Below are 11,778 nucleotides of genomic sequence, written 5' to 3'. Positions count from 1 at the left end.
CCACTTACTATGTGATCTTTTTCTAGAAGTTAAGAATGGGTATAGTAAGTTATCCTTAAAAGATAGACATTCAACATAGCGGACTTTTTTGTAGACCCATGAAAAAGAGACATTGTGTTGTTATAGCTCAAACGGATTAGGCAGCATTTTCGATTAAAGCTCCTAGCCAGCATGATTTTTTCCATCAACATCGTTATATTTCAACCAATTTACACAAAACCTTAACAAGTTATATACCTAAGCCTTCTTCGAGAATCACTCTATTGATAGATCAAAGTCGTATGAAAATCTGTTCAGTAGTTTTGAGTTTTGGAGTACTTTTATAAGATGTAGTGCATTGACGTTTTCCCCTTGACTTGGGGACGCTAGGCGCGACTAGAGGCGACCTCCGTATTGCAAGTCGCACGCTTTTACCGCCAGAGCGCTTTTTTCCCTTATTCATAAAACTAATTTAGTTAAATTATGTTTTATTCCTTTCTTACAAATACATAATTCAAAATGACAGACAAACGATTCATAGCTAATTCAGGCGCGTAACGCGTTTATGAAACCACAGCCGCCACCTAACCAGCATTTCGGTTACAAACCATTATTTTTTTAGAAGATAGTTGAAACATTGTACCTATACCTATTCTTAAATAATAAATTATTGAGAGGAAATTAAAACATAGTACTTTTCAGTTGACAAATACGTATGTAATTTCAGTTTCATTTTATTTATTCATTAGCAAAATAAGACGCAGTTTCATTTTGCAGTCCAATGGGATACTATTATGAAGATGCAAGTTGTCGCACTTACTGACAAAACTATCTGCTTCTTCTATATTTATGGTTGAGGTAGAATATTTTGCCTGAAAACGTTATTCAGTAAATGAAACAACGCGCAGTTTACTTTGTATGGTGCCTGCAATTCTGCCACTTGGGCACCAACATTTTTAAAGGATATCTTTATTATTTTTAATTTGAGATGTGGCCGTATTGCAGGCAGCATATTACTTATTGTTTAAGCATAATAATTACGTCGCCTGCGGTGGCAGCATGGTTCCATTTTTATCACCTACCCGTGTCACTATACCCGTCACTGTCGCACTTACATACTTGTTAAAACGTGACAGGCATGGTGACGCGATAAAAATGCGACCGTGCTACTGCCGCAAATAAGCCCCTGTGACGTAATTGGTATGCGTTACAAGTTTAACGCAAACTTAGCAGCTGTGATTTAGTTTCCATAATTTCTGACTTTGTTATTATTGTTTCGAGCTTACACAATGGAACATGAAATCTGTGAAGATGAAATGGAAAATTGTGACTTGTAAAATATATCATACTTTTTTGAGTGTTAATTCTATACCTATGAGTAACTAGGCAACAGGCGGACCAAAAAAAAACTCTTTCTTTTTTTAAGAGTCTGCTTTCTTAACTATAAATAAATGCAAGTAATAAATGAGAGTTCCATACTATTTCCTATGAGCAGTACTTCATAGTTACTAAACCAAGGCCAAGATCATGTCGGTCCATTCGCAGTGTAGAGTTCCGTAGTTACCTGTCCATCATAATAATATGGGTGTGTAATGCTTATTATAATTATAAAAAATATCATACGTTTGTTATAATGGCATTTGATATAATATTATATGTTATAATGTAATTTTCATTATTCGTTTCTTTTGTTATATTGTGATTTCATCTTAACTGTCATTGATATAATGCCTATTGTAATAAATAAATAAATAGCCATACATAACCTTCTTAAGTGCGGAATTATACTTAAACTTTTAATTATTAATAAAATAGTTGTTTACGATACAAGTACTAGTACATGGGTTTCTTTAAAAAAAGAGTTTTTAAAGGGTCGGTAACATGTAATACCTTTGGTGTTGCAGGCGTCCATAGACTGCGGTGACTACTTACCATCGTGGTATAAAAAAGAAGTCCGGAAAGTAGGAAATAGGCAATGAGTGCTGAAACATTAATACGAGTTGTGAATTACCTATTCACACGTGTATCGTACAACGTTTCACAGTATGCTCCTTTAAATTTTCGACATAATATTAAACTTTTTTAGGGTACAAGGAAGTGTAAGTACTTACGTACTCCATGTTGTCTGTTTATATAATTATATATTATGCACCTACGTAAAAATATATTTTAATCCCAAAATTTCTTAACAAACTTCAAACAAATAAAAAATATTTTATACTCAAACATAATTTATTCCTCATGCATATTTACATCATAAAGCTAACTAAATAAACTAACGAATTAGTGCTAGGTCGTGGTATCACAGTCCTTGGTGAGGTTAGTGTCGAGGGGTGAGATCAGTAGTGGTAGCCGCCTGAACCGCCGTGGCCGCCATTGCCGCTGGGGTTGTACTGGCCCTCTCTGGAAAATATATTTAGTGTGGCTCAAAGAAAATGTAAAGTGTTACAGTTGTTAAGAAATGCGTCCAGAAAGTTATTGTCGACATAATCGAGAAGAAAGTTCTTTGGGTTACAAATTCTAATAGGTATCTAATCTAGTTTTCTCAGTCTTGAACTAAGAGAAAGTCAAGGAAGCATTGTGCTGTATGATTCAAGCATTTACCACAGGAGAGCACTGCAAAAGGCCCATGCGTTTCTATGCGTGTTTTTGTAATATGGTCCCATGACCGTATTAGTTCAATCTTGTGATAATTATATTTATTCTCGGACCAAATTCTTTATGGTTATTTTACTTTGTTTATTTTTATCACACTTGCTCGAAAAAGATCTTAATCCATGCAGGTCTACTGAAGGAAAAAGGCCTATATTCTTCCCGCGGAAGTTTTAATTTGATTATTTAATAGCTGTTTGAAATATTTTAACACAATTTTCAATTGAGGCTGAACGTCAGATAGGTCTTTGCCTTCGATGCCTAACTTGTCAAAAAATTATAACATGTGGCGGACGAATGTTTGAAATGTACTATTTTATTTCCCTTTAGGCAGTAAATATTTTTGGTCCCTACTTAAATCCAATAGCTATGCAGAATTATTGCGAGATTTTATATACCTATTTATGACTAAATACTTAGCATAAACTTACGAAGAAGGATTGCGCCTGTTGAATTCGATGGACTTGAGGATCGCCTCCGGGATGGGGGGCGGGGTGGGGATGTGGGAGCCTACGGGATGGAAGCCATTCTGGTCGGCGGTGTAGGAGATGGAGATCTGCTGGCCATCAGGGGCGGTGTAGGAGAAGCCGCCGTCCGCCGTGACGGCGGGGCCTTCGGGGCCCGGGGCGCGGGGGGCTCCGCTCTCGTGCGCTTTGATGCCGTTACCGGTCTCGTAGCTGTTGAAAAATGTATAAAATAGTAAATTACGATACAAGTGCGAAAAGTAGAATATTAGTAGGACGCACGTATAGTCCTTTCACCGCACTAGTGCGATAATTAGCACATTATGTAACTATGTGGAACATTTAAAGGGTCATATGTTTTGTAATAGTACATTACGATACAAGTGCGAAAAATAGGAAATTCAAAACGAGTGGCGATAAATTAAAACACGACCGAAGGGAGCGTTTTAAATCGACACGAGTTGCGAATTATCTATTCGCACATGTATCGTACAACGTTTTACAGTACATATGCCTCTTTAAATGCACACGATTACAGGCATAACTACGGTAGAAATACATTCTGAGCCAGCACCAAAAGAAGACGTTCACTTCAATTCAAGCAAGGTTAATGAAAAAACGGAAAATGATTCAGAACAAGACATTGACACAAATATCCAAAGAATACTAAGTCCATGTACACCAGCTGTACTAGAAGATAAAAACCACAAGCATGATATCAAAACTACTACTGCGGATATATGTGTCCAGACAACACCATTGAAACATGTTTTCAACGAGATGTCAGACCAAAATCAGATTTTAAAAACAGACAAGATTCAAAGTAAACCATCAAACTTTCCGAATGCTGCAGAAAAAAACAAGGACACCTAGCAAAAAAATCTGGATTTTTGGTACACAACAGTGCACAGGTTTAGCTCTGGCACTAATTAAATCGAGAAGAAATACGAAGTATGAATATTATTCGGCACAAGCTATAATAAAGCCGGATGCTACCACGGAAGAGATTATAAACAGTAGTGCTAACGAAAAATTCTTGGTAGGGGATAAGATTGTATTAAGTGTAGGTGAAAATGACTTAAATCCATTTAAAGTCACGAGTGAGCTTAGCTACTTTGTTAAACATAACAAAAATATTCCTATCATTATAGTAAATGTTATTAAAAATGATCATGTAAACCGTAATCTGCTAAACAAAAATATGAATCTATTATGTAATAACTATAGCAACTGTCATTTTATAAACACCATTTCACACAATAGTGATGAGTTCTTGGAAAAGTTGTGTTATAAGATAAACATCACAGTTGACTTCCTGGACTATAAACAGACATATCTTTGCCCTCAGATGATAAAAAACCGTTTGAGTTACCGGTATCCTAAATCCAAGTCGTGTCCCGTAGCTGCAAACTATACAGAGCTAAAAATGACAAGCCAAAGGCTGAAACAAAAAAGTATATTAAATTATTTCCATCAAAAAGCCTCTGATAGGGTCATATGTAAGTCAAATGAACCAGTAAATGTTGTCAATACCTACAATGATGAGGTCAAAGTTACCAATCCTGATTTTTTTCGTGACAAACACTAGTATGTTAAATATCATGCATCAGAATATAGCAGGTTTCCTAAGTAAGAAAGATACTCTACAAATAACGCTCAATGAACTATCGAGACGTAACACAAATATTGATATACTTTGTCTTAGTGAGACCTTTATTAAATTAGATGACGAACGAAATATACAACTTAAGAACTTTAAACTAGCCAGTTCATTTTCTAGGTCAAAAATGAGGCGTGGAGGTGTCTGCATCCTCTGTAGAGAATGTTTAGATTTTAAGAACCTTCCTATTTTAGAGACTTTATGTCAAGAATTTATCTTTGAGGCTTGTGCCATTGAAATGTCATCACTCAAATGTATTATTATATGCATCTACAGAACACCAAGCTCAAACTCTTCCGAGTTCTTAAAATTACTCGAAGAGGCTCTAACAATACTTCGTAAGAAAACAAATAAGCAAATTATATTAGTTGGTGATTTTAATATAGACCTACTGAAAGAATCGAATGCTGCTATAGAGCTTAAGCGAATAATACAAAATTTTGGCTACGTTCTGCACAAACGAGAATCCACAAGACAAGGGGCCTGCCTAGACTTACTTATCAGCAACGTTCCCCAAGCCCTTGGTCAAAACTTACCACTTTGTTTATCGGATCATGATACGGCACAGTTATTGTCCATTCCAGTAGCAAATAAAACCCTACCCCCAAAGCACTGTTTTATAAGTAAACGGGAGTACAGTCCAGAGAATGTTGATAAATTCCTTAAATATTTGAATAGCTTGTCATGGGCTGAAGCATTTAATGAGCAGGATGTTAATGCTGCATTTAACAACTTTCACGAAATGTACACCCTTCTTCATGACTTATGCTTCCCTATTGTACGAGTAAGAATAACAAACACAAAGAAACAGAGTGCTTGGATCACAAAAGGCATAAAAAAATCCACAGCCGCTAAAAGAAAACTACGTTTCAGTTATTATTCCTCTCCTAATGACTGCTCTAGGCTGAAATACTTGAAATATAGTAAGTTACTCAAAAAATGCATTTTAACAGCCCAAAAAATTCAGAATACAAAAGTAATCAACCAAAGTAGAAATAAATGTAAATCAACTTGGACTCTAATAAAAAAAGACACCGGTCATAATATTAAATCAATTTTGGATAAGACTTTTGATAATATTAAACATGACGAATCAATTATCACGGACCCTAATACCATTGCGAATGTATTTAATGATAACTTTGTTGATTCAACAAATTGCAATAAGGGAACAAATTGTTCTTATCCATACCTTATAGAATCCGTAATCTCTAGCATCTTTTTGAACCCGGTGAGCCATGATGAAGTCTATAAGTATGTTATGTCCTTACGTAATACTAGTTCTGTGGGCTTTGACCAAATACCCACTACTATTTTAAAGTACTCAGCTCAGGTAATAACACCTGTGCTGACTCATCTTATTAACATATCTTTGGAAAGGGGTATATTTCCGGAGAAATTAAAAATATCTGTCATTAAACCCTTATACAAGAAAGGAGACAAGCATAATATTGAGAACTACAGACCCATAGCCCTACTTTCCGTCATATCGAAAGTCTTCGAAAAAGCCATGCACTCCCGTATTTTAAGCTTTATAAATAAATTCAATGTCCTAAAACCAGAGCAATACGGGTTTCAAAAGGGAAAATCCACTACATTAGCGATTTTCAACTTAGTCCATAAGATATTACAACACGTGGATAGAAAAGTGCCATGCACATGTGTTTTCTTTGACATGAGTAAGGCCTTTGATTACGTGGAGCATAAATTACTTCTTTTTAAATGTCACCGATATGGTCTTCGTGGTAAAACCAATGAATGGCTGAAAAGTTATCTTTGCGATAGAATTCAACATGTTGAAATAACCACTTTGTCCGATAAAAACGAACTATGTTTGGTAAGATCCAAAAATAAACATAATAGAGTAGGTGTCCCCCAGGGTAGCATCTTAGGCCCATTACTATTCCTCATTTATATAAACGACTTACCTGATGTATCAAATCACGATTGCACTTTATTTGCAGATGACATTTCTTTGATAGTACCCCTTAATGATAATTATAACAATGAAAAATATAATAATGACATAAATAATACTGTTTATACAATAATTAAATGGCTTAAATGTAATAATTTGAATGTAAATATTAATAAAACTACTTATGTGCAATTTCACAACATATATGGCAAAAAACAGGACCTAAAAGTTGAATATGACGGTAAAACTTTAGTAGAGAGCAACCAAGTATCATTTCTTGGAATACTTTTAGACGATAAGTGCTCTTGGAAATCGCACATCGACAAAGTATGTGGGAAAACAAACAGCTTTGCCTTTGCTCTTTGGCGTTTGACAAAAGTAACGGATAGACAAACTGCTATTCAAGCTTATCATGGCTACGTTTGCTCGATACTTAGATACGGGATTTTGATATGGGGTAACTCGGTGCATATAAATAGACTTTTTATCGCACAAAAACAATGCATACGCAGTATCTGTGACGTACGACAACATGTATCTTGTAAACCATTATTCAAAGAGCTTAAACTATTAACAGTGCCATCACTGTATATATTCGAAATGTGTGTTTTAGTAAAGACAAATCCAAACCTATTTAAGAAAGTGAGTGATGTGTGGAGTTTCAACACCCGTTACCCAAATAACTTGTACTTGCCTAAAATAAAAACAAAATTATTTAAAAACAGTTGCTATCCGATGGCCGTCAGATTATTTAATGCTCTTCCGAGTAGTTTCAAAAACTTGTCCTTAGGGGAACTGAAAAGGAAACTTTCACAATGGTTGCTAGAGGAATGTTTTTACTCTGTTAACGAATTCTTGAAGAGAAATGAAATTGCCCGTAGCTATTAAGTACCTATGTTAATTAATAAATTGATTATGGTTTGGTAATAATAGTTTAGAATAAGTTTATATATTTGCATGTCTTTACTGACAAAACATGTGAAACTTAATACCTCTGTTATAATACCTTTGTACTGACCATGTTTTAAGCAAATAAAATTTCTGATTTCTGATTTCTGATTTCTGACACCGTAACGTAATATACCAATTTGCGCACTAGTGCGGTAAAGTAGCACCATATGTGCTGTAAAACGTTGTACGATAATTCAAATTCAAAATTCAAAATTCAAATTTTGTATAGGTTGAATAGGTAATTCGCAACTCGTGTCGATTTAAAACACTTGTATTGTAATTATTAATGGTAAGTTTGTTCAATTACACGCAAGTTATAACTGTTATAACCGTTATACTTAAGCAAAAGCTGAAAACGATACCTCAATCCTGAGAAATAAAGGAAATGTGGAAAGTTTCACCGTCTCAGCCTCTCGGCCACGTACCGTATTTGGGCCACCAGCTTTCTGAGTGGCCTAATGAAGGTATGAAATTGTAGCGCTTTATTATATCACTCTAGTAAACAATACTTATTCTACGAGTTATCTAAAAAAAAAACTTTTTCTACTATAAAAGTATCTAAATATCTCAGCATTACAAAATAATCAATGCGTGTTTAATATATGAATATTATAGTTGAGTTGTGAGCCCATACATGAAAAGTACCTACGCAGTAACAGTTTGATATACGAAATCATAATTCAACCATTACAGTCGACGAGTAGAAAAAAATAAATTCAGTACCTAGGCATTTTTTTTATAACTATGTTCCTTTAGAAAATAGTAAAAAATCATTTAGACTTCTTAATTCTTCGAAGGCGCGGGTCAAACTGGTGCTTTGTCTAGTCCACAGTTACCTATTTTTAAGTATTTAGTTTAGAGCTATCCTGATTATGTATAATTTGTTAAATTTGATACCTTTTAAAACTAATAGGCCAATTCGAACGTACACTGACATCAGAATAATATTTGAATCATGTTATTTAGTTATCGTGCATCTCGCCCGCGCTAATACATGATTCAGATTTAATTATGTCAGGTACGGAACTGACAACTACGAGCGAAATGCACGATAGCTAAATGACTTCAGTTAGATTGGCCTGCAAGAAATTACGTTACGCAAAAAACTTAGGTTAAGCCTTACCTATAATGATAGCTGCCATCCCCATTGTTCACATTTTCGAATTTGGTAATAGGAATGTTAGCTCCTCCGTGAGATCCGCCGAACGACCCGCCACTCGATCCCCCGAATGATCCTCCACTCGATCCCCCAAATGATCCTCCTCCGAAAGACCCGCCAGAACCTCCATTGGAACCGCCGAAGTGCGGGGGGAGGTATTGCTGCTCCAAACGCCCGCAGCAGGCCACGGCCAGCAACGCCGCGAAAGATAATTTAAACTGAAAAAGAAAAGCAAATAAAATGCTGAAGAGTCTATAAAGTCTAGGAAAAAATAATGATCTTCCTTGTTTTCCAAAAATGTTTTGGAATAGATAGAATGCGATGCTACATTACAAAGAGTACCAACGTTGTTTTTCAATATGATCTATCGAACACACATTTTTATTTTCATTAAGATTAAACTGCTTCATATAATATCAACAAATGTTTGAAAAACAGTAAAATACAAAACAGTAACGTTAGCTGTTTGAACACTTCTAAGTATTGAAGAAACGATAAAAATATACGAACAGTCACTACATTTTAGCTACTCAAAACAGTAAAATTTACTGTCTTTTCGAAACGTTTGTTTTAAATGTTTTTTCTCAGTAGTTAAGTTAAGATTGATTACGTATCAGAGTATTATGAGTATAGTTTCTAAAATTCTGGACTGCTTATATTAAAATCATCAGGGACCCGTAAATGTATAGTTATATGCAAGTTCAAAACAAAATAGTAATTTGCTACTGAAATACGTATTTAGAGGCTCTCCATATAATTAAAATAAATCCAACACTTTTTTGTTCTTTAACCCTAGATGTGTGACCTATTTTCGATGTGCTATTCAGGGATAACAAAGGAACTCACCAGAGCAGTGGTCATAATTAGAGCAGTGCAATTAGGTGTTAACCTATTTCTCCGATGTTCAGCTGTTTACTGAATACTACTGCAGAGATGTACCTCGTTTTATATTGTTCGCTTTTGCCCTTTCTCGGTTGCTTCACCTTGGTGCGTGCTCTGCCGCTATCGCTGCATCCAAACGCCCCAAGCTTTTCTGCCTTTAGACTGAAGTTACTGGAATCCCGTTAAGGATATAGAAATCCCTTTTCGGCGAACAAACGCTTTGGGTGTGCGAATAGATTACGATTTGATACAACACGTTATAATTTAGGGATACCTATATAAGCACGTAGATTTTAAAAGTATCTAACAAGAACGCCATAATATAGTGTGTCTGCTAATTAGAGGCTTTTTATCATTTAAAAACAGGTATAATGTTTGCGTTAAACTAAATCTAATAATGAGTTTAGAAAACGCAGTCCTAAATGTTGGCAACCTGGAAGTAAATAAATAGTATGGGTCAACTGTACGTGCGGCTATTGCCACGCAAACGTACCTACATCAAAATAATTTACGTACTTTTGTTACTTTAACTTATTTCAATTACTGTTAGCTTGGGAAATTATTGAAATGACAGGTGTCAGGGGACCTCATTAAGTACTAAACAAACTTATACGGACATTTATAGCAACAAAACATTTTATTGCTTGGCGTATACTTAGCCTATTGCAGTTTTGTCAATAAAGACAAACTTCTTAGATACTTTACTCATTTACCAGAGTTTAAACCATGTTTAGTTATTAGGTTACGTTAGGTACTAACTAATTAGTTATAATGGATACCTATGTAATAACGTCGGATGCGGCGACACATAAACCAGTTAATTAAACATAGAATCTGGCTTATCATGTGTGATGTGACACAGACGGTTAGGATTAGTATGGCTTATGGGTTTGATAAATATGTAACTACTCGCCCTTCAGTTTTGAAGCACTTAACCATTCAAAGGTTATTTATACACATAAATTTGTATTTAGTGTTATTGTACAGTAGCATTTTAGTCAAATTGGCGGCCAACTACCGTATTGCCGTTTAATGTTTAACGGTGGAAGTTCATCTTGCATCCGTAATCGCCACATTCGAATTACGTCAGTACCCATTCCGCGTTTTCACGCTCCTCTCGCTACTAGTATTATAAGACTTGCTTGTTTTTTTTATTTTTTATTTATTAGACAAAGAAGCCTACGTTAAGGCCTGGTATTGTTCTATCAAACGGGTTTGTCCTAAAATCCTAGGGACATAATGTATTGTAATTAAATTAATGCATGTCGGGATCTACGCGGTGATTTGGACTGCTAGCCCGGAACTGGTAGACAGGCTAGCGAGGTGAGACTGTTGTGCCTGATACGGATCCAGCCGCCCGTAAACCCCGCGGGGACTAAAAAGCATTAAACATTAACATCTGTAGCAAAACAGTCCGATAAAATATTAAAATTAGAATTTGCTTCACTTGTCTATTTATTTTTTTGCCACATAGATACCAACCGCTGTCACTTCGACTAACAGCTTTTCTTACGATTCAGTGCAAGCTTGGTTAGTAAGTCATGTGTTGCTTGCTTTTATGAATAGATAATCTTATTTATTAAATCCTATGCTTAAATTAGTACGGTACATAGAAGTTATTCAAGGTCACAGTCGTATCTTTACCTGCATATTTAATGCCTACGGCTTTTTTAAAGGGATTCAGTTTTATTTACTACATAGATTTTTAAGTGTTAGTAGCTTAACATAGTAGGTAATGGGATTACGTAAACCTTACCTAGTCTCCTAAAAGCTTCGGTCAGACAGTCTTAACTCTTAAGTGGATGATTTACTTCAACGGCAAACTTTAGAAAACTTTTGAAAGCTTGAAAACTTTGAAACGTGTGGCATGTCTTTTGACGTTTAATACACTGGTTCTTTTTATACTAATTTTCACAGCTAGGGACAAGGTTAGTATATATACTATTTAGGTAGTAATAAATACCTAGGTATTGTCCGTATCATAAGAACTACCTATACCTACCTATTTGTACCTATGTTAGGTTAGGTTAGGTTTTGTAAATAAAGTGCCTTAAATAACACTGTAAGATTCCGTTATACGAATAGCTACATGCTACAGACTTTTGAATTATTC

The 11,778-nt window shown here is 35.3% G+C and overlaps 1 protein-coding gene across 1 annotated transcript; it reads right to left on the bottom strand.

Annotated features, from left to right (window-relative positions):
• Positions 1-1,825: 1,825 nt before the first annotated feature.
• Positions 1,826-10,967, bottom strand: LOC133521974 (pupal cuticle protein 20-like). Its single transcript, XM_061857135.1, has 4 exons — positions 9,630-10,967; positions 8,748-9,001; positions 3,063-3,308; positions 1,826-2,382 (listed from the first exon to the last, which is right to left on the bottom strand). Exons 1-4 carry the CDS (start codon positions 9,642-9,644, stop codon positions 2,319-2,321), a joined length of 579 nt encoding a protein of 192 aa, XP_061713119.1. The 5' UTR covers positions 9,645-10,967; the 3' UTR covers positions 1,826-2,318.
• Between the last annotated feature and the right edge of the window lie 811 nt (positions 10,968-11,778).

The sequence above is a fragment of the Cydia pomonella genome, chromosome 10, assembly GCF_033807575.1.
Source record: "Cydia pomonella isolate Wapato2018A chromosome 10, ilCydPomo1, whole genome shotgun sequence".
NCBI lineage: Eukaryota > Metazoa > Arthropoda > Insecta > Lepidoptera > Tortricidae > Cydia > Cydia pomonella.
The sequence above is the reverse complement of the archived record's forward strand: the minus strand, read 5'-3'. Positions and strand labels throughout refer to the sequence as shown.